Consider the following 25200-nt stretch of genomic DNA (forward strand, 5'->3'; position numbering starts at 1 on the left):
GTGAATCGCACTGCTCTCTGTTGTCAGAGAGAAACATGAGGCTCATGTCAAAGGTGTTCTAGCTGGAGGCCGTTTTCTGGCTCTGACGTGGGCGCCGGTTACCTGTGTGTTTGTGGGATGTTAGAGAGGAAGAGCTAAACCAGCCGTGCAAATCCCAGATTAGAGTGCAATGATCTGATAGTAGTGTTCAACGCTCCCCTTTCTGAAGCATTTTCATGCCTTTTATATGTAACACTGATGGTGTAATGAGCGGAACGATGGATAAGACTGGGAAATTGTGCTGCAGTAGATGAGATGTGAATGAAAGCAGGCGGTCGCTGTAGATTTCCACACACATTCTCATTACGGTAACAACAGAAACGGTGATATTAATAAAGAAAATTGCGCTTTTTAAAAGCATATAATAGTTATTTATTGGACCCACTTGGGGGCTTGGATATAAGATTGGATTTTAGAAAGTGTCATTTCTGGACCTGGAAGTCTTTTTAACTTGTAAATTAATATCTTAAAGGGTTAGTTCACCCAAAAATGAAAATTCTGTCATTAATTACACACCCTCGCCCTCATTCTCGTGTTGCGCAGCACGTTTGAGCTTCAGCGAGAACCAATGAGGTTCATTCTCGTGTTGCGCAGCACGTTTGAGCTTCAGCGAGAACCAATGAGGTTCATTCTCGTGTTACGCAGCACGTTTGATCTTCTGTGAGAACCAATGAGGTTCATTCTCGTGTTACGCAGCACGTTTGAGCTTCTGTGAGAACCAATGAGGTTCATTCTCGTGTTACGCATCAAAAAAAAGTGTAAACCAGAACGTTCAGTTTTTGAAATTATGGAATTTTAATTATTTATAATGCTTTTTTTATATTACCAAAAAAGTGTCATTTGCTCTGACTTCAGTCCCTCATGTTTTCACTGAAGCTCAGTGATCTGTTCACCTCCTCTGCAGGATCTATCACTGTGGACGGTCATGAGCTTCATGAGGACGACCTGCGTCTGATGTACAGCTTCGATCAGACCTCAGGAACACCGACCCAGTACGAGGCCCATTCAGATGCTCAGGTGCTCAATCTGTCCTCACTCATCTCTGTCAACACGCTCCTGTCACAAACGCGATGAGAACGCAAATGTTTGTCTTCATAGGTGCTGGTTCTGCTCGATGTCACACCGGATCAGTCCATGGTGGATGAAGGTGTGGCACGTGAGGTCATCAACCGTATCCAGAAGCTGCGCAAGAAGGTGAGGACCTGAAGTCATTTCTAAAGCACTTCAGATAATTCAGATTGTTTTGAAGCTGCTTTACAGTAATAAACAGTGATTCAATGATTCAAACTTAATCAAATATGAGACAATTTCAGTTGTATAGCCATACAAAGACAATAATGTCATTTATTGTCATTTAATGTCATTCAGTTCAGTGTTGATTTAGTTCAGTTCAGTATCTGTGTAAAGTTCATCAATTATGAAATGTGAATTCAGCTTTAAGCAGCTCTGCACACAATAGAGTCATTATTCAGATCAAGATTCAGTTCTGCCTCCAGTGGTGCAGTTCTCGCTGGTTTTCCCCAGAGTAGCGTTAATTCAGTAGATATTTTGGTTAAGGTCTTATTTCTGCCGTCTGCTTCCACACCTCTGACGTCTCCTCCCATCATGTGTTTCTCTCTCTCTCTCTCTCTCTCTCTATCTCTCGGGGTCCAGCTCACTTGTTTTTCCCAGACTCATGAGAGATGCTATTTGGACAATGTTTCCACCCGAGAGTTCTGCATTCGTTGAGCAGTTGTTGGGTCTTACAGAGCTGCTGTAATAAAGCTTAAAGGCAAACAGCGCTTTGAAGTTGTATGGAAATCAGTAAAGTAAGACTGATTTCCTTGCTTCACCCCCCTCGTCCTCCTTTTTTCTTAATAAACAAGCGTTTTTTCCACTCTACGAGCAGTGCGAGGTCTATATGTGAGGGGGAAGGGCACATGGACGCCCGCCAGGACCGAATTCCTCTCTTATTGAAAGTCTGAAAAAAATCTGAGGGAATTTTCCATGGGAGGGAATTAATTTTTCAGCGTTTGCTGAGATGAGAGCTGGTAACCAGGGAGGGTTCATGGAAAAGCAGAAGCCATTGTGGGATTTTTTTTTTTTTTTTCCCCTTGTTGTTCAAAGGTACCGAATGCCCAAGCCCATATTTTCCACAACAAGCCCGTTTGTTTTCTCATAGTGTCTGCTTTGGGAAATTTAATTAGCACTTGCTGCCATTTCCCAGTACACATCTGATTTTTTTACCCTTTGAAATGAAGCCAGATTAAATGAGCTGTACTGAGAGACTCGAGCACAATAAATTACCAGTGACATCTTTCAGAAAATGTTAGTCGTCGACTTCAGGTGGTCAAACTAAATAGTGTATAATATTGAGAATCATTTGAGTGACTGGTTACTGTACTCCTGCGTATGAAGCTTTATTATGTCCAAACATGTCGTCTCAGGGTCATTTGGTCCCATCGGATGAGATCACCGTATACTACAGCAGTCAGCCGGCTGGGGAATACCTGGATCAAGTCATCCAAGCACACACGGACTTCATCTTGGCCACTACTAAAGCTCCTCTCAAGCCGTATCCAGTGGCCCAGAATGCCAGTGTGATCGTCCAGGAGAAAACTCAGGTGACGCACTTGACTTTGAGATCCTCAGATACTCATTCTGCTGTCGGTGCTCATTTCCTGCTGTTTGTTCTTCTACTAATGTCCTGATACCAACATTTGATATATTCTTGGTATGGATGCACTGATGTATCTGCCAATAATAAAAGCAATTATATTTATTTGGCCATTGGCAGATTGTTTAGATTATATCATGTCAATCAAAAGGGGGCAGAAAAACATGTCCGACTGAAACTCACACTGTGTGTGAAGAAAATGTCTATTGTGTTGAATTATTTAGGGCTGTCAAAGTTAACGCGACAATAACTCATTTGGGACGTGACACATCTCTTTTTTTTTTATTATAATAATAATAATAAAAAACAAAGATATGACATCCAAAGTATGTAAGGTAGAACAACTAGATCTCTTCAAAAGGTTTTAATTATATTTTGCTACATATAAAGGTATTTTAAAGATTTTGAAGTGTAAAAAGGTCATTTGGTTTAACCATCCAAAGTCCAATACAGCCATTTCATTTGTGATTAAAATGGGCCCTATTTTAACGATCTAAACGCAAAGTGTAAAACGCACGGCGCAGGTGCACTCAGGGCGTGTCCAAATCCACTTTTGCTATTTTAACGACGGAAAAACGGTCCGTGCACCGGGGCGCATTTTTGAAATGGGTTGTCCCTATTCTCTTAATGAGTAATGGGCGTAACGTTCAATAAACCAATCAGAGTGTCATCTCCCATTCCCTTTAAGAGCGAGATGTGCTCGCGCCATGGCGGATTGCTATTTAGTCAGTTAATATATATGCGTGTGTATTGGCACGATTGTTCAATTAATTAGCCAATTTCGTTCATCATTATAAGTAGTAATAGGCTGAATTGAAAATAGGTAGCCTAATTCTAATAAACGCAATGACTATTCATCAGTACATTTTTATATTTATGTAGCCTACACAATAATATTCTTTGACACTGTAATCCTTTTGTTTTTAATATTTGGCATGTTTGTGTGATGCGCATCCCTGTGTGTAATAATCAAAGTAAACGCGCTCTAACAAAAAAATATTGCGGCATTGGCTTTAGACTTCAGACCAGGTTTGAGTTGGTCTATGGCGCAGTCTATTTTCAGCTCCTTAAAATAGCAATGCGCCCGAACACACCTCTTTTTTAGACCAGCACGCCCATGGGCGCACTAACTGGTGCAAATGCATTTACTCATTTAAGGACGTGGCGCTGAACGGGGAAACGCGAATGGCGCCGGACGCAAACTAGCAAACACACTTGCGCTGCGCCTTGCGTCGCATTGCGCCGGGTGTATTATAGGGCCCAATATCTTAAAATGTAATAAATATATATATTTTTATTCTGCCATGATTTTATAACATCAAAATGGTTTTAAAATTATGTGTAGAAGTCATTGCTTTGTTATGAGAATGAATGAATTTCATTGATGTCATTCGGAGTAACCAATATAAACGGACCATTTTAGATCAAGTCATGTGGTCAGTATCATGTGACATCATTCAGACACTTGCAAAGGACCACATGGTCATGAAGCAAAGTAACTAACTAACTCTTAACTATTTGAAAAATTAATGTTTTCATTTGATCATACGCATGTCCCGAAACATCAGGTCATTCGGTGCAACCGCTATAAAACATGGAAAATGTTGTAATATTTTAAAAACTTGTGCTAAATATAAAATGTTTGTCCTTTTGCTAGCTAGGTAGATATCAGCCTGTTAGCATTGTAAGAAAATATCATTCGGTAAAACCGAAATTTTGGTTAAAACCAAATGACATTTTGATGGCAAATTTTGTCCATCTTGCAAAAAATTACTAAAGTTTTAGTTGATTAGAAAAACCTAATAAAGAAAGTGGAATAAAGAAAGTGTTCTGATAAATTTCTCTGTCGATACCAATAGACAATTATTCAAAATATAATATATAATGTTTTTGTCCATGGTATTAAAGCTGTTGAGATCCAAAACAACACTGACTTTCATTGTATGGGCAAAAACCCCTCAATTTTCAGACATTTATTAGCTGTATTAACACTCAGCTATATAGTACATCCTACTTTATCCGTATACATATACAGTAGTACACTCAACTATATAGCAAATTTCAACTGTTTGATTGTTTCGATTGTCGTGAAACTATATTATCGCACAGTTCTAATCTGCTAAATGAGACTATAAGGCATGAAGATATTGTAAACATTAGCATCATGATTTTCTTTAAAGCTGCTTTTGAAACAGTGTATTGTGAAAAGCAATATACAAATACATTTGATATGTCATTTTCAAAATACCTTTGTGTTAAACTGAAGAAACAAAGGTTTGCAGTAAATAATATGAGAGAATTGACATTTTTAGGTGAGCTATCCCTAAAGCATGTATAAAAACTCAAAAGCTGAGGTTTGAATAAGACATGAACATGTTATATAATGTATGGGTGCTTATGTACCACACAGTTCTGCTACAGCACTCACCATAGGGTCAGAACACAGAGAAAACTTTGTGAAATCATTACTGAACTTGAACTCAAACAGCACATGTAGTCTTGAGTGCTCTAGACATGCATTCTGTGCCTGCTAATATTAATACGCTATATAACTCTTTATAGATCAAATATAGATAAAGCATCATGCATGATGATGCAGACTAACCGGAACAGACATAAGCAGTGTTGGGCATTTTACTTTAAAAAAGTTACTAGGTACTTCTCACAAATAGTAACTGAGTTACATCCAGTGATGGGAATAACGGCGTTATAAATAACGCGTGTTACTAACGCAGTTACTTTTTTCAGTAACGAGTAATCAAACGAATGACTTTTTCTCCCGTTACAACGCCGTTAGCATTACTGACAAAAAAAATGCCGCGTTACTATAATTGAGCTCACTGAAGCGGTTTTCATCCGAGTAAGCTCTCTCTTAGCCATAGGACCTGCAAAGTTTTTTTCTCTGGTGTGTGCTGCGGTAAGTCATACACAAATATAATTTTAAACTGATAATAATGTACGATGCGATGTGTGTGTCTGTCAGAGCATGCGAGCTGAGCGCGAGCTCAAACCAGAATACCCTTTTTGATGCTTGATCGAAAATATGTGAAATTAGTTTTTTTCTAGTCGACTAGTAGTTGTTCATTTAAGCTATTAGTTGACTAATCACATTTATATTAATTTAATTTCTTAAATACTGGAGAGAAAAAACCATAATAAGGAGCGTTTACATAATATAGGCTATATAGCACTCAATGGCACGCATAATTGCCATAAAGAACCGGCAAACGTTATGATTATGAGTGTGACAAAAACAGCAAGGAGACATTTTAATTGTTTATTAATAAAGTAATGTTTTCTGAATCAGTGTCGGCTGCAAAGATAAAGCTGATATTGCTGATTCTCATTGCTGATCATCTGCTCATATGGACGCACCTAGAGAGATAATGCACATTTCATTCGGATTAGGCTACATAATCAGAGTAGCCTCTTTCTTTTCGTGTTTAATTACTTTTCGTTAAAGTCAATATTTCAAGCATTCTATAGATATATTTCTCATGTCTGCGAGGCAAGCAGCCTCTGAGTTTCGGTTCATTCAGCCTGTAAGACGCGCTCCAGTTCACGCGCCAGTGATCGCGCCTGCGACTCCATGTCATGATTTTATTGTCTGCTATATTTAATTGTCATATATTAAATCCAGGCAATTGGTTGATGAAACATTGATTAAAATTAAGATACAATTTTTACAAAACGAAATTCACTTTAAAGAGAGGCTTTCTATAAAACAAAACTTAATGAAGTGTTTAAAATCATGTCTGACCCACTCCATGTCTCCCGATATATTTGCGCATCTTATGATGCATCTTACTCATGCTGTTCACTTTTCATAATCGAATAAATGGATTTAAAACATAACATATGACTATTTAAACATAAATATGAAACTACGTTTTCTTTAATGGCTACCAACAGAAATTTCATGTCGTGAGCAAGAGCGGATCATGAGTCAGGAGTCGCATCAAGAATAATTTATTCTTAGACTTATATGTAATATTGGGGGCATTCAATTTATTTGGCATATTTTTTTTTTTTTTTTAAGTAACGCAATAGTTACTTTCACTGGTATTTAGTTACTTTTATAATGATGTAACTCAGTTACTAACTCCGTTACTATTTGTGAGAAGTAATTCGTAACTATAGCTAATTACTTTTTTAAAGTAACGTGCCCAACACTGGTTACATCATTATAAAAGTAACTAATTACCAGGGAAAGTAACTATTGTGTTACTTAAAAAAAATAAAAAAATAAAATGTCAATTAACTTGGATGCCCCCAATATTAAATATGTCTGAAAAATAAATAATTATTTGTTTAATGTTATGTTTTAAATTCCTCTATTTGATTATGAAAAGTGAACAGCATGAGTAAGATGCATCATAAGATGCGCAATATATCGGGAGACATGGAGTCGGTCAGACATGATTTTGAACACTTCATTAAGTTTTGTTTTGTAGATAGTCTTTCTTTTAAAGGGAATTTTGTTTTGTAAAAATTGTATCTTAATTTTAATCAATGTTTCATCAACCAATTGCCTGGATTTAATAAATAGGAAGCAAATATAGCAGAAAATATAATCATGACAATATAATCCTGGCGCCGGCGCGATCACTTGCGCGTGAACTGGAGCGCGTCTTACAGGCTGAATGAACCAAAACTCAGTGGCTGCTTGCCTCACAGACATGAGAAATATATCTATAGAAAGCTTGAAATGTCTACTTTTAAACAAAATAATTCAAAATGAAAAGAAATAGGCTACTCTCTAATTATGTAATCCAAATGAAATGTGCATTTCTCTCTAAGTGCGCGTCCACGGAGATGATGAGAGTCAGCAATGTCAACTTCATCTTTGCAGCCGACACGGATTCAGAAAACTTTAGTTAGTTTATTAATAAACAATTAAAATGTCTCCTTACTGTTTTTGTCATATTCATAATTGTTACTTTTGCCGGTTTTTCATGGCAAGCTTTATGCGTGCACTTGAGTGCCATATATTACGTAAACCCGCATTATTATGGTGGATTCTCTCCAGTATTTAAGAAATCAAATTAATATAAATGTGATTAGTCAACTAATGGCTTAAATGAACAACTACTAGTCCAACACACACACCATAGAAAAAAAACTTCACATGATGAAAACTGCTTTAGTGAGTTCAATTATAGTAACGCATAATTTTTATATATATATATATATATATATATATATATTTATATATTTTTTTTTTTTTTTTTTTTTTTTTTTTTGTCGGTAATGCAGCCTCTGAATTGGAACTCCACTTGTGTTGTGTAACAGCATCTCTAGAAAGGTATTTTGGTGGGAGTGGATCATGGTTGATGTGTGATTTTTTGTTTTTGTTGTATGATAGTTGAAAGGCTCCGATCTGGAGTTGACTATCGTGAGAGGAGCCGGAGTCTCCAGAGCCCCGCTGACCACTGCAGCCTGCGCTTACGTCAACCTCAGAGTCACGCTCAAGGACAAAGAGCAAGGTACGCCTGAGCTGATGTAGTTAAGACACACTCACAAGTGAATGAATGCTTTTGCTTGCATTGATGTACTTTTCTTTTTCATTGAGCACGTTTACGTGCACACCGATTATGCTAACAACAATCAGCTTATTGAAATAACCTAGGTTTACATGCAAACCAATAACCACATTTACAAGACTTTATTAATAAATCTGGTTATTCCCTGCTAGCGACATCAAAACCTAATCATTAATGTATCTGGCTTGGCAGTGTTGCACTTATGTGAGATGTGATGTTAAATAAATCAGCGGTATTTTGACAGAACCACATTTTTATCATTTCTTGGATCCAAAAAGAGTCAGAGTTTGTGATATGTATTTCCTACCTCCAAACACTCGCTCTGTCTGGATGTACTTCAATCCGCAGTAAAGACACTTTCTGACACTTATCACACATGCACACTTTAACAAGCCACAGAACGGAGGTTAATGTCTTTACATACCAGGAGAAATCAGTTTATATTGAAGTCGACTTCACTCTGATAAAGGAGAAAGGGTTAACAATTTTATATGAACATATACCTGGTCTGCTTATTTAACATAATCAGGATAAGAGCGTGCATGGAACAGGAAATCGAGAGCCGTCTACTCTCTAAACCAGTGGTTCTCAAATGTGTTTTTTTTTTTTTGCGCTTTGTTTGGTGCATCGCTTTGGGGCCCCCAAATGAAATTCATGACACAACATCATCAAACTTGCAATTTTAATCAAAGCAAAAGCATATTAAATTATACAATGCTGGAACATCAATTCTGTTGGTTGGTAGCCTTATTTCTATAATGTTGGATTACAAAATTTATGATAAAGTCTATATTCCATAAAATGGAACAAATTGTCATGAAAATGTTTTGACAGTTAGAACTTGTATTGCGTTGAAACTGATAGCTTACGTTGAGACATTTTTGTTTTGGAAAAGTGCAACAAATGACAGAGACATTTTTATGCAGAATGTTATGCAGGAATGAACAATGCAGAAATTACACTTTGATTGCGAATCGAACGTTAAACAATATGCAAAGTCCTTGAACATGGAAAGCAATAAAAAATATAGCTGCGAGCAGCGATGGCGGGCCCAAGCCCGGTGGCACCGCCACCCCGGTGGCTTCAGGGCAACTGTGCACAGCGGGCAATAGGCACTTAAAACGGTTAAACATCAAAGGACTATGTCAAATTCACTCCACATTTACTGCACTACAAGGTGCCGTTATAGAGCCCCTCCTCCCTGCCCATTTTCAAAGGATTACATGTGCCAAGTTTTAACATTATTCTGATGAATTTTGAAGCAAATCAGGTAAAAATAAGAGGGTGATCTCAATGTATGCTGAAAGTGACACATTTTCTGCTTCCAGTTGGTGGCGCTATGACTTTGAATCACAATAGTCAAATCCATGTGATCAGCCTTGTACAACGAAGACTAAGCCAAAGTTTCATCAAAATCAATTAATGTATGCAGAAGTTATAACACTTTGTTTCCCTTTTCTTGCCATAAATTCGTTGCCTCGCCACGGCCAAACCGTTTGAGATATCCAAAATCCGTTTGCAATTAAACAACTTCAATGTGTTAGCAACAAGTTAAAAAAGCTTGGTGTAAATTGGATAAACCCTGTAGGAGTAGTAGTATAAAATTCATAGCCTGTTTTTTCAAAAAATTAACATTCAAACCAAAATAGCTGACTTCCTGTTGGTCGGAGCTAATGAATGTAAATTAGAAAATTGTCCGGCTTGATGAGAATAATATGTGTACCGAGTTTGGTGACTGTAGGAAAAACTAACCCCCACTTTTGTCAAAAGGTGGCGCTACTGAGCCCCTCCACCACGCCCATTTCTATGGCTTTGTCCATGTCTACTGGTTGACAATATTGATGTGTGTGTCGAGTTTCATGCAATTTGAAGCATGTTAAGAGCCTCAAAAACACTCAAGAATATTATTACAGTTTGACCTGTTGCCATGGCAACAATATTTCAAATATCAAAAATCCTGTCATAGGTCTACATCTGCTGTGTATTGACATTACACTGATGAAGTTTGAAGCAAATCAGGTAAAAATAAGAGGGTGATCTCAAAACATTTCAAAAAGTGATACACTTCCTGCTGCCAGTTGGTGGCGCTATAACTTTGACTCACAATAGTCACATCCATGTGATCAGACTCCTATAACGAACACACTCGTGAAGTTTCATAAAGATCAATATATGTATTAAGACGTTATAACACATTTCCTGTTTCCTTTTTCTCGCCATAAATTCGTTGCCTCGCCACGGCCAAACCGTTCGAGATATCAAAAATCCCCTGGCAATTTTTAATCATCAGTGTCTTGACTTCATGCTGACCGAGTTTGGTGGCGATCGGATTAATCGTCTAGGAGGAGTATATCAAATTCCAGAGCATGCGTTTTTCAAACAACCCTTAATAGCTGACTTCCTGTTGGCGTGGCGATTAACTTAGAGCGCGAAAGTTGTTCGGCCCGATGAGGTCTATATGTGTACCGAGTTTCATACTAATACGTGCAAGCATGTTTAATATATGGACCAAATTTTCAGACTTTTTTCAAGGGGGCGCTGTCGAGCCCCCCTGCCACGCCCGGGTACCAGCCTCTCCGGCGTCCTAATGGCCGCGGATTCCAATGTGTGTGCCAATTTTCAAGAGTTTTTGAGCATGTTAAGGCCCCCAAAAAGCCCCGGAAGACGAAAAAAAAAAAAAAAAAAAATAATAATAATAAATATAGCTGCGAGCAGCGATGGCGGGCCCAAGCCCGGTGGCACCGCCACCCCGGTGGCTTCAGGGCAACTGTGCACAGCGGGCAATAGGCACTTAAAACGGTTAAACATCAAAGGACTATGTCAAATTCACTCCACATTTACTGCACTACAAGGTGCCGCTATAGAGCCCCTCCTCCCTGCCCATTTTCAAAGGATTACATGTGCCAAGTTTTAACATTATTCTGATGAATTTTGAAGCAAATCAGGTAAAAATAAGAGGGTGATCTCAATGTATGCTGAAAGTGACACATTTTCTGCTTCCAGTTGGTGGCGCTATGACTTTGAATCACAATAGTCAAATCCATGTGATCAGCCTTGTACAACGAAGACTAAGCCAAAGTTTCATCAAAATCAATTAATGTATGCAGAAGTTATAACACTTTGTTTCCCTTTTCTTGCCATAAATTCGTTGCCTCGCCACGGCCAAACCGTTTGAGATATCCAAAATCCGTTTGCAATTAAACAACTTCAATGTGTTAGCAACAAGTTAAAAAAAGCTTGGTGTAAATTGGATAAACCCTGTAGGAGTAGTAGTATAAAATTCATAGCCTGTTTTTTCAAAAAATTAACATTCAAACCAAAATAGCTGACTTCCTGTTGGTCGGAGCTAATGAATGTAAATTAGAAAATTGTCCGGCTTGATGAGAATAATATGTGTACCGAGTTTGGTGACTGTAGGAAAAACTAACCCCCACTTTTGTCAAAAGGTGGCGCTACTGAGCCCCTCCACCACGCCCATTTCTATGGCTTTGTCCATGTCTACTGGTTGACAATATTGATGTGTGTCGAGTTTCATGCAATTTGAAGCATGTTAAGAGCCTCAAAAACACTCAAGAATATTATTACAGTTTGACCTGTTGCCATGGCAACAATATTTCAAATATCAAAAATCCTGTCATAGGTCTACATCTGCTGTGTATTGACATTACACTGATGAAGTTTGAAGCAAATCAGGTAAAAATAAGAGGGTGATCTCAAAACATTTCAAAAAGTGATACACTTCCTGCTGCCAGTTGGTGGCGCTATAACTTTGACTCACAATAGTCACATCCATGTGATCAGACTCCTATAACGAACACACTCGTGAAGTTTCATAAAGATCAATATATGTATTAAGACGTTATAACACATTTCCTGTTTCCTTTTTCTCGCCATAAATTCGTTGCCTCGCCACGGCCAAACCGTTCGAGATATCAAAAATCCCCTGGCAATTTTTAATCATCAGTGTCTTGACTTCATGCTGACCGAGTTTGGTGGCGATCGGAGTAATCGTCTAGGAGGAGTATATCAAATTCCAGAGCATGCGTTTTTCAAACAACCCTTAATAGCTGACTTCCTGTTGGCGTGGCGATTAACTTAGAGCGCGAAAGTTGTTCGGCCCGATGAGGTCTATATGTGTACCGAGTTTCATACTAATACGTGCAAGCATGTTTAATATATGGACCAAATTTTCAGACTTTTTTCAAGGGGGCGCTGTCGAGCCCCCCTGCCACGCCCGGGTACCAGCCTCTCCGGCGTCCTAATGGCCGCGGATTCCAATGTGTGTGCCAATTTTCAAGAGTTTTTGAGCATGTTAAGGCCCCCAAAAAGCCCCGGAAGACGAAAAAAAAAAAAAAAAAATAATAATAATAAATATAGCTGCGAGCAGCGATGGCGGGCCCAAGCCCGGTGGCACCGCCACCCCGGTGGCTTCAGGGCAACTGTGCACAGCGGGCAATAGGCACTTAAAACGGTTAAACATCAAAGGACTATGTCAAATTCACTCCACATTTACTGCACTACAAGGTGCCGTTATAGAGCCCCTCCTCCCTGCCCATTTTCAAAGGATTACATGTGCCAAGTTTTAACATTATTCTGATGAATTTTGAAGCAAATCAGGTAAAAATAAGAGGGTGATCTCAATGTATGCTGAAAGTGACACATTTTCTGCTTCCAGTTGGTGGCGCTATGACTTTGAATCACAATAGTCAAATCCATGTGATCAGCCTTGTACAACGAAGACTAAGCCAAAGTTTCATCAAAATCAATTAATGTATGCAGAAGTTATAACACTTTGTTTCCCTTTTCTTGCCATAAATTCGTTGCCTCGCCACGGCCAAACCGTTTGAGATATCCAAAATCCGTTTGCAATTAAACAACTTCAATGTGTTAGCAACAAGTTAAAAAAAGCTTGGTGTAAATTGGATAAACCCTGTAGGAGTAGTAGTATAAAATTCATAGCCTGTTTTTTCAAAAAATTAACATTCAAACCAAAATAGCTGACTTCCTGTTGGTCGGAGCTAATGAATGTAAATTAGAAAATTGTCCGGCTTGATGAGAATAATATGTGTACCGAGTTTGGTGACTGTAGGAAAAACTAACCGCCCCACTTTTGTCAAAAGGTGGCGCTACTGAGCCCCTCCACCACGCCCATTTCTATGGCTTTGTCCATGTCTACTGGTTGACAATATTGATGTGTGTGTCGAGTTTCATGCAATTTGAAGCATGTTAAGAGCCTCAAAAACACTCAAGAATATTCTTACAGTTTGACCTGTTGCCATGGCAACAATATTTCAAATATCAAAAATCCTGTCATAGGTCTACATCTGCTGTGTATTGACATTACACTGATGAAGTTTGAAGCAAATCAGGTAAAAATAAGAGGGTGATCTCAAAGCATTTTAAAAGTGATACACTTCTTGCTGCCATTTGGTGGCGCTATAACTTTGACTCACAATAGTCACATCCATGTGATCAGACTACTACAACCAACACACTCCTGAAGTTTCATAAACATCAATCAATGTATGCAGAAGTTATAACACATTTCCTGTTTCCCTTTTCTCGCCATAAATTCGTTGCCTCGCCACGGCCAAACCGTTTGAGATATCCAAAATCCGTTTGCAATTAAACAACTTCAATGTGTTCGCAACAAGTTAAAAAAAGCTTGGTGTAAATTGGATAAACCCTGTAGGAGTAGTAGTATAAAATTCATAGCCTGTTTTTTCAAAAAATTAACATTCAAACCAAAATAGCTGACTTCCTGTTGGTCGGAGCTAATGAATGTAAATTAGAAAATTGTCCGGCTTGATGAGAATAATATGTGTACCGAGTTTGGTGACTGTAGGAAAAACTAACCCCCACTTTTGTCAAAAGGTGGCGCTACTGAGCCCCTCCACCACGCCCATTTCTATGGCTTTGTCCATGTCTACTGGTTGACAATATTGATGTGTGTGTCGAGTTTCATGCAATTTGAAGCATGTTAAGAGCCTCAAAAACACTCAAGAATATTATTACAGTTTGACCTGTTGCCATGGCAACAATATTTCAAATATCAAAAATCCTGTCATAGGTCTACATCTGCTGTGTATTGACATTACACTGATGAAGTTTGAAGCAAATCAGGTAAAAATAAGAGGGTGATCTCAAAACATTTCAAAAAGTGATACACTTCCTGCTGCCAGTTGGTGGCGCTATAACTTTGACTCACAATAGTCACATCCATGTGATCAGACTACTACAACCAACACACTCCTGAAGTTTCATAAACATCAATATATGTATTAAGACGTTATAACACATTTCCTGTTTCCTTTTTCTCGCCATAAATTCGTTGCCTCGCCACGGCCAAACCGTTCGAGATATCAAAAATCCCCTGGCAATTTTTAATCATCAGTGTCTTGACTTCATGCTGACCGAGTTTGGTGGCGATCGGATTAATCGTCTAGGAGGAGTATATCAAATTCCAGAGCATGCGTTTTTCAAACAACCCTTAATAGCTGACTTCCTGTTGGCGTGGCGATTAACTTAGAGCGCGAAAGTTGTTCGGCCCGATGAGGTCTATATGTGTACCGAGTTTCATACTAATACGTGCAAGCATGTTTAATATATGGACCAAATTTTCAGACTTTTTTCAAGGGGGCGCTGTCGAGCCCCCCTGCCACGCCCGGGTACCAGCCTCTCCGGCGTCCTAATGGCCGCGGATTCCAATGTGTGTGCCAATTTTCAAGAGTTTTTGAGCATGTTAAGGCCCCCAAAAAGCCCCGGAAGACGGAAAAAAAAAAAAAAAAAATAATAATAATAAATATAGCTGCGAGCAGCGATGGCGGGCCCAAGCCAGGTGGCACCGCCACCCCGGTGGCTTCAGGGCAACTGTGCACAGCGGGCAATAGGCACTTAAAACGATTAAACATCAAAGGACTATGTCAAATTCACTCCACATTTACTGCACTACAAGGTGCCGTTATAGAGCCCCTCCTCCCTGCCCATTTTCAAAGGATTACATGTGCCAAGTTTTAACATTATTCTGATGAATTTTGAAGCAAATCAGGTAAAAATAAGAGGGTGATCTCAATGTATGCTGAAAGTGACACATTTTCTGCTTCCAGTTGGTGGCGCTATGACTTTGAATCACAATAGTCAAATCCATGTGATCAGCCTTGTACAACGAAGACTAAGCCAAAGTTTCATCAAAATCAATTAATGTATGCAGAAGTTATAACACTTTGTTTCCCTTTTCTTGCCATAAATTCGTTGCCTCGCCACGACCAAACCGTTTGAGATATCCAAAATCCGTTTGCAATTAAACAACTTCAATGTGTTCGCAACAAGTTAAAAAAAGCTTGGTGTAAATTGGATAAACCCTGTAGGAGTAGTAGTATAAAATTCATAGCCTGTTTTTTCAAAAAATTAACATTCAAACCAAAATAGCTGACTTCCTGTTGGTCGGAGCTAATGAATGTAAATTAGAAAATTGTCCGGCTTGATGAGAATAATATGTGTACCGAGTTTGGTGACTGTAGGAAAAACTAACCCCCCCACTTTTGTCAAAAGGTGGCGCTACTGAGCCCCTCCACCACGCCCATTTCTATGGCTTTGTCCATGTCTACTGGTTGACAATATTGATGTGTGTGTCGAGTTTCATGCAATTTGAAGCATGTTAAGAGCCTCAAAAACACTCAAGAATATTATTACAGTTTGACCTGTTGCCATGGCAACAATATTTCAAATATCAAAAATCCTGTCATAGGTCTACATCTGCTGTGTATTGACATTACACTGATGAAGTTTGAAGCAAATCAGGTAAAAATAAGAGGGTGATCTCAAAACATTTCAAAAAGTGATACACTTCCTGCTGCCAGTTGGTGGCGCTATAACTTTGACTCACAATAGTCACATCCATGTGATCAGACTCCTATAACGAACACACTCGTGAAGTTTCATAAAGATCAATATATGTATTAAGACGTTATAACACATTTCCTGTTTCCTTTTTCTCGCCATAAATTCGTTGCCTCGCCACGGCCAAACCGTTCGAGATATCAAAAATCCCCTGGCAATTTTTAATCATCAGTGTCTTGACTTCATGCTGACCGAGTTTGGTGGCGATCGGATTAATCGTCTAGGAGGAGTATATCAAATTCCAGAGCATGCGTTTTTCAAACAACCCTTAATAGCTGACTTCCTGTTGGCGTGGCGATTAACTTAGAGCGCGAAAGTTGTTCGGCCCGATGAGGTCTATATGTGTACCGAGTTTCATACTAATACGTGCAAGCATGTTTAATATATGGACCAAATTTTCAGACTTTTTTCAAGGGGGCGCTGTCGAGCCCCCCTGCCACGCCCGGGTACCAGCCTCTCCGGCGTCCTAATGGCCGCGGATTCCAATGTGTGTGCCAATTTTCAAGAGTTTTTGAGCATGTTAAGGCCCCCAAAAAGCCCCGGAAGACGGAAAAAAAATAAAATAAAAAAATAATAAATAAATAATAATAATCCTTAGAAGAACAAGAGGGCCCTGCGCGAATTTTCGCTTGGGCCCTAATTAAATTACATTTTGGAAGTAAGTAAAGTTTAATTGTATTTCCCCACAAAAATATCCCGCTTTGAGAGGACTGTGGGACATGAGCAGGACAGAGCCTATCTCTTGTCTTATTTTCTCCTAATGTTCCAAAGCAATGGACACGATTGTAAAAGGTCAGAAGAGCGAAATTTATCTTCCGCACGAGCAAGTACTAATAGCTATTTGATGCTGCGCTACCGAAGAAAACAAAATTAAATCACCTGCGCATGTGAAATGCAACATAGCCTGCAAATAAACTTGATGTGCCTTACCATGTCCAACAAGCACAAGCTGTGTAAAAACTTAATTTGACGTCAGATAAAGATTGAAGCTAGCGAGATAGTGTTTTTCTCCTTTGCCTAGTAAAGGATACGAATAGGCCTAGGGATTACGAACGAAAGTAACATTTACAGGCTAATTCATGGAATAGGCTATTGTTAAATTTGTGAAAAATTGCTATTATAATTTATAATTATAATTAAAAAAACTAATTATAATTCATGGGCTCGCACATACCTCTCATATTTGGCACAAACTCAAATGTTTCAATGGTCGCGATGTAACATTTGGTTGCTAACCTTTCATTACCTCACTCATGTTTGCTCCACGTTAAAAAGGCATTCACATGCACAATAATGTGTTTTGGCTTACCACTGCCGGTATTTGGCCACTGCGGTGGGCCAGTTATCACTCTGATCGACACACCCCTTAACAAAAGTGAATAATATTGAACATGAATTTACTATTCACAGTGAATGTAGATGAATATTGAACATTTAATTTTACATATTTCTAATTCAATTATAATTTTTTTTTTTAAATAATGTTCTAGAACTTTTGTGGGGCCCCCCTGGCACCATCTGGGGCCCCCCGTTTGAGGACCACTGCTCTAAACAAGTGTTTGTGGTGCTGTTTGTGTTTAAACTCATTCCATTCATGTGTTTCTCAGAGGGTGTGGTTCTGCTGGAGAATCCCAAGGGAGATAACATACTGGACGTGGAGCGGCTGAAGACGGTGTGCTGCAGTGTCTTTGGACTCAACGGTGCGCCTGTGGCCATATTCAATGGGAAGACAGGTGAGATCTGGCTCACAGACACTTTACAACACCAGGCAGATGGACGCAACAATCAGAACCTGGTTAAGAAATGGTATGGGGTTTTCAATGACAAAGTGGCCAATATATTGATATATTGCATGTATCTCTTATGTAGATAGTGTTTAACACTTATTTGCTGTTGGGGATGTTTTCATCCACTATGGGGTGTTTTTGAGTCTTAATTTGGCCACAACTTTCTCTGTGTTTCAACAAATGGAATGATTTTTGGTGACAAATCTTATTTTGATACATATTTACATAAACCTCAAAAATACACTGTGGGCAAATTTACTACCCTTTCGTTATGTTCGCGGATGAAAACATCCACTAAATTAAACTGCTGTAAAAATTTATCATATTTTTTCCATTTTTTTTTTTTTTTTTGCATAAATCTGTTAATCAACCTCAGTCCTGATCAAAACTACTAAATATATATATATATATATATATATATATATATATATATATATATATATATATATATATATATATATATATATATATATATATATATATATATATATATATATATATATATATATATATATATATATATATATATATATATATATATATATATATATATATATATATATATAAATATAAATATATATATATATATATATATATATATATATATATATATATATATATATATATATATATATATATATATTATATATATATATATTAGAGGTGGGCATAGATTAATTTTTTTAATCTAGATTAATCTAGATTAAAATGGCTCATTTGAATTCTGCCGAAGACATTCGGAATATGTGAGATACCCAAATTCTCCCTGCGTCCCAATGTCCATACTATCCATCCTAAATAGTATGTGAGATTAAAATAAGTGTGTCCCAAAGCATAGTATGTTGAAAAGAGTACACCAAAAGTCCCCGGATGGTCTACTATTTCCGGTAGATTTTCGAAGTGTGGATCCGTGCACACTATAAAGGCTAATATTGCCCACAACCCATTGCGCATTGTATGAGGATTCAGTTCAGAACTACAAACACGAGTAAAAAGTGTTAAAAAATACAAAACATGGCGAATATGCACGATCGACGTTGAGAGGTTGTTTGAGTGACTAATAATCAGTTCAAACTGATAGAAAATATTTATTTAATGTTATATGTGTTATTTTTCATCTGCAAATGTGGACTTTTATAAAGATCTGATTGGCCATTAACTTTTAAATGCATCATTATGCATTAATATGAGGAGAGTTCTCCACATGAAAGACTCGCGGCTGCAGATCAACGTGCTGCATTTCTCTCCGATACGATAGGAAATTAGCTAAATGAAATATGGAGGATGTAAGATGATTGACAGGGCAGTTTACGGTGACTGGATGCGACAGAGAGCAAAGACGCAATTGTATGACGTGATAGTATGTCCCAAAGCTTGTCTACTCTTTTGCTACACACTCAAAAGTAAGTACTTTTTGTTCACAGAAAGAGTACGTTACATACTTTTAGGGCGTATAAGTAGGCGAATTGGGACGCAGCAGATGACTAAAAGTAATCCGCCATTTTGTCCGACAAAGCAGATAGGAGTTAGAAGATTAACCTCAGTGGAGTTAAACTTTTGTATATTATATTTTGCATATTGACATCTTTCCGCGTTTGAAACAACATTGATTCTCATGTTCATTCATGTTTATTTGATGCTATAAATGGACTCGTAGTAAAAGATGATCGGTTTATGAGCCTCTTGAGCTGAGGCGCTACAGAAATCTGTCACGACCATGGTCACGACACATTAAAGAAAACAGGTTTTATTGTTTGAATTTCTTAAAAAACTACACAGTATTAAAGCTGGGACTATATCATAAGTTACCTGCTCTGTCTTGTCTGTCGACGTGCACGTCAGTGTCCTCTTTGCTCCGTGATGCATTAATCACTGTGTGTGGCGCGTGACAGCGCCACGGCTTGTCGGACAAAGCAACGGTAACTAAGGGGGGCGGGTCTTTGCGAAGGGTCAGTTCGGCTAGGTATACATCGGCGCTAAAATATCAAGGTGACAGTCATCATAGCTTGTGTAGTATAGACCCAGCTCCCAACCCCAATTTGAGAATAGATTAACGGCGATATTTTTTTTATCGCCCGATAAGAGTCTTGTGTTAACGCAGCACGTTAACGCCGTTAACGGCTCACCACTAATATATATATATATCTCACCACTATATATATATATATCCAGGATTTTTAACTGTTTTATTGCCAAGTTTATAAATGATGTCACTGGTTTTTGGGAAAAAAAAAAACACAAAATGACTTATTTTCAATATAAAAAGTGATTGTTGACTTGATTTTTTTTTTTTTCTTTTACATTTTATCACAGTTTTTGACATGTGAAAGATTAGTAACTACATTGGTTTTGATGCATTGTTAGTTTTTGTGCAGCATTCTCCCTCATTTACTGTTTGTGGCTGTTTTTGCCTCATTGACTTCCATTATAACGACATTTTTTGGTTGCAAAGCCATGACACCATATAATCATGCATTCTTGATTGATGGTGGTTTTCCCTGTTGGGAAGAGGTAAAATTTGTCATTTTTACAGTTGATCACCAGGTGACACCATTAACCCTTTAGACAGGCCTGTGCAAAAAAAAGCTTAGATTCTGACTTTTTATATGGAGTTATATGGAGTATAACAGCATATTATAGTGTGTGTGTATTCATTTTGGGTATATCAAACAGGCAATCTTTGGTCTTATTAATCTATTACTTGTTCTAGAGCAAATAGATTTGTAAGACACTTATAAGACACAATTGACAAATGCATTGACTATCACTGTCATGGGAAATTCCCTTAAAGGATACTAAGACAAAGACATCGCTTTCCTTTTAATTGTTGGGATAACTTAAAATCTCAAGGGGGCTTCAAGTGAATATTTTATATGAATATCACTTATATGAATATAGGGTTGTAACACCGTGGTAAAATCACTGATGGTTTGTCATGACTTACTGCTGTTGTTGCTTCAGAAAAGTCACAAATAGCAGGAGTTTTGACTAATAATGTATTTACATATATTCAGCTTAAGTAGGAATAACGGCGCGATTTTAATTAGCTGAACCCTTTTTTGCTCAGGGTTTATTTATCTGTCCATCTGGCTCTGTTTGGAGTTTACTGAAGCAGTTGAGTGTGTTTTCATTCAGGTCATTGATTCATGAACTGATCAGTGTTTAGTCATGTATATATGCGTGTTCTCCATCTCATTTTTCCCCACACTCACTGGATAGTGTTGTCACAATACCATTGTTTGAGTAATGAGCTATTGAACACATGCAGACACGTACATGAGCATGTGATGGTTTAAGTTAGCGCTCTGGTATGATAAGATTGAAAGATTCGTGTATTTTTTAGTATTGACTTGGATTGGGGTTGTGGTCATTTGACTTCCCTTCTTAGTAGATGTATATAGGGAAAACATTGGAAACTCTTCCTGAATGAATCTATCCTCTGAAGGTGCTCGAAATATACCTGTTTTTGTTCAGTCAGACGTGTATTTGTCTCTTTCAGCGCTGCGCGTCGAGACTGATCTGATGTCTCTGAGCGGGAAGACGCTGGCGGTGACCTCGGGTTCGAGTCCTGCCAATGTGAGCAGCTCAGACTCTCTGCTCTGTCCGTATGTCAACCTGCAGCTCGTGAACGCCAGTCCAGCAGGTGAGCTTCACTGTTCAGTCACTAACACCCAGTGTTGATCTGGTGTGTGTGTGTGTGTGACTCTGTGTGTGTTTTGTCCTGTAGAGTGTCAGACGGGAGATGTGGCCACGCTGCTCTTAATGAACCCGGCGGGTAAAAACCCCTTACTTCACCCTGATCTGCTGCGTGAAACTGCTAAAGTCTTCGGTCTGAGAGGAAGGAGACTGACGCTGTACATGAATGAAGAGCTCACAGAAGGTGAGGAACACGTCCGTTCACTCAATCTGTACTCAGCATGTATGGATATGAGAAATCTCCCACATGTTCATTTCCCAGAACCCTTGTGAAACACCGTACTGACATTCAATACTAGTGATGGTTTGTTTGTTGATGCCACACTCCTCTATATTAATATAAATCCTGCAAAACTGACCAGTTTACATATTTCTGAATAAAATGCAACTCAGAAGAAGGGCTTGATTTCATCCATCAGTATTGGCGATGTCGGCCAGAAAGGAAAGTCGTTTCGAGCCTCGAGTAAAGAGTAAAAAAGATACGAATGAAGTCATCAGTGTATCTGACAGCAGCATCCATCATTACCGTTAACATTCAGATATTACGGTACAAAAGTCTTCACTTGCTATGCAGTAGAGCTGTACGATTCTGAACAGACAATTAAACTAAATAACATTATTTATTAGAGATTGACATGACAACATGTTAATAGGTTGTGTGCACATGACGTCACAGCAGCAGCGCGAATGAGTCTGGAGGGCAGGGAGTGATGTTTCTATATAGGAATCCTATCAAAAACTCAACTGTTTTGCTTCGTTTATGGTTGCTCAAATCAATAAAATCGAGAACCTAGAAGGTGTTTATGTCGTTTACATAACTTAAACCGTTTTTTATAACTTATTTCGTTTTTTAACTTAAAAAGTTGTCGCCTTTTATAGCGTTTTGCGTCTGCTGATACTTAAATGAATATGGATACTTGCTTACCTTATTTGTTTTTGACTTGGTTAAATATCCACATTCTTCATGGTATCGTTTGCAGGGAGGAGAAGATATTTTATCCTATTTAATCATAATTCGGTGTTTTCACTTCAGTTTTGTAGTATTCTGTTCACAATGTTGATCTGGTTACCATGGGAACAGTGTCACGCGCTGCTGCTTCAGCCATCGTATGGTAGAAAATGTCCAAATAAAATAAATGTGTTCAACAAGCTGACAGAAGTCGATCCATTTATTTGTTGGAAGCGTGTAAATGTAACTAGTTTTAATGTTGTTTTTGTAAATATTCACTTTCCCATAAGACCACAGAGGAGAATCGGACGGTCACGTTCAGGACACAAACACGCTGTATTTTTGCATTTATTTCAACCAATGACAACCAAAATCAAACCCATAGAAGCTCGTGAACAGTTCTGAAGTGGCTGTGTGCAAGTTATAATCATTCACAAGCCGAGTGATCATACTCTAAAAAACACATACAAAACTCAGCTAAGTATGTGATTATTCTGAGTGAAAGGCAATGGGTTTATTTAGTGACATGATTACATTTGCTAGTCGTCTTCCCTCACCTTTTAGGGCGAAAATTGTATAACCGTCCAGTTTTTTCTAGTTCCTATTACAATTCTCGATTCAGCATAAATGACCTACAATGGCGACATTTTTCACAATTACGACAGAAAATCAAAATACTGTTCTAACGTCACTAGTAGAAAGGCAGCGCGATATAAACAAACCAAACTAGAACTGAACACGGCGTGACGGCAGCTTCACATCCTCTATATCTGCCTCCTCGATGGCAGGAAAGTCTTTTAATTCAGTGGAAAAGTCGCTCCTCTTCATAACATAAGGATCGCGTCCAACATATGTTGTGATTTTCTGTTTATAACTTTCTAAACCAGCAAAGAAAGGACTTTTCCCCGTCTCTTCCATTCTAATTTTCACTGCTTGCCCTCCACCGGAATTTCGCGCTTCACCAGAACCACGTGATTGCAAACAACCTATTGTTGCAGGCTATTTAAATTTATGTAATTTGAATTAATTATTTTTTGTTTCAAACATTGGTTTGAATGAATGATTCAATGACTTATTATTACTGAATGAATCAGTGTTTTTGAATGAATCTCTTGAATGAATGATTCAATGACTTGTCATTCACAATCACTTGTCGCCACCTACTGGTGTAACGATGTAATTGATACAATCTTTATTTGAAGCATAAAGTTGCTTTCATAAGGCGATTTACTCTATTTTGATCACTACTGTAGACGTCAGTGTTTATATCCAAACTATAAACATTTATCGCAGTACTTCTGTGATAATCTGAATTATTGTGAGACAGAAATAATGATTCTGTGTGTTTGACTGACGGCTCTCTCTTGATCAGAACAGAGATTTGAATATTCATACTTCGTACTTGTCAAAGGTTTAATAGACCGAGCCGAGTGTTTGAATCTTTAACGATTAATCATGCATATCTGATATGCAATAAACTGCACCGCAATATTTCATCACTTTTGTTTTATTTATTTGGTTATTATTTTTCATTTTCCCTACAACCCTTGACTCATGTCCTTTCATGAGATATCAGAAACATCACAGACTTCACTGCACGTCAGGAGCTGTTACTCGAGTCTTTCTGTCATGCAGTGGACTTTGACTATGAAACGATGAACGTGAGGCAGGAGCAAGAACTTGCTCACGTTAAGATCATCAAGCTAAATGTCAATTGCTCGTCCACAACATACAAGATGCTGAACTGATAGGAAGAGAAATGTACTGAATGATAATTCAGACCTCTGATGTTCCTCACGTGGCGGTTAAAAATTACTTTTTTTTTTTTTCCCAATGAAAAATAAATGTACTATATTTTAGTTCAACAATGGTTTTTTTGTTTGTTTGTTTTTAAGGGATTTTATAGTATTAAATTATATTTATGCAGTAGTTATAAACCACCATTAATTTTTTTTATATATATAATTTTTTTCATTTTTAACTGCAAGAAAATCAAAGAAAAAAATCTAAAGTTGTGTTAGAAATTTAAAGGTTGATAACAAAAAATGAGCTTTCAGAAAGATTTTGTTTGGACGCAGTACCAAATGCTTCCACTAGATTAAATTACTTTCCCATTCATTTCTAATGTGCTCATTTTTGACTATTATATAAGATGAGCAAACAGTAATGTAATATAATGTAATTAATATAACATAACACAACACAACATAACACGACATAACATGACATAATATAATATAATATAATATAATATAATATAATATAATATAATATAATATAATATAATATAATATAATATAATATAATATAATATAATATAATATAATATAATATTTGGTGAAAATAACTTAATATATGATGCATAATAAAAATCAATAATTAAATATTTAAAAAGAATCCTAATAAAATGTGAAACTCTATGAAATGCATGCAATTGTATTTGTGCTTCCCAACATTTTAATCTGAAATGCAGTCCTCCTTCATGTTTGCTCCTTCAGTTCATCTTGAGTTCTGAACAGTGCCGTCAGTTTCCCATCAGTCATCAGTGTGTGTGTTGAGGGTTCATTTACTGGCTCACTCACACTTATTCCACTGGAGGACACCTTCACTGCTGCTCTCCAGACCTTCAGT

The 25200-nt window shown here is 37.8% G+C and overlaps 1 protein-coding gene across 1 annotated transcript in view; it reads left to right on the forward strand.

Moving 5' to 3' along the window:
• Positions 1-25200, forward strand: part of iars1 (isoleucyl-tRNA synthetase 1) — a 95101-nt gene that overhangs the window by 67781 nt on the left and 2120 nt on the right. The window contains exons 27-33 of the mRNA XM_067388770.1: positions 944-1056; positions 1138-1233; positions 2466-2642; positions 8061-8181; positions 17745-17870; positions 21424-21567; positions 21652-21804. Of these exons, the coding sequence (XP_067244871.1) occupies positions 944-1056; positions 1138-1233; positions 2466-2642; positions 8061-8181; positions 17745-17870; positions 21424-21567; positions 21652-21804 (930 nt within the window). The remainder of the gene's footprint in view (positions 1-943; positions 1057-1137; positions 1234-2465; positions 2643-8060; positions 8182-17744; positions 17871-21423; positions 21568-21651; positions 21805-25200) is intronic.

This window comes from Chanodichthys erythropterus, chromosome 6 (assembly GCF_024489055.1).
Source record: "Chanodichthys erythropterus isolate Z2021 chromosome 6, ASM2448905v1, whole genome shotgun sequence".
NCBI classification, from domain to species: Eukaryota; Metazoa; Chordata; class Actinopteri; order Cypriniformes; family Xenocyprididae; genus Chanodichthys; species Chanodichthys erythropterus.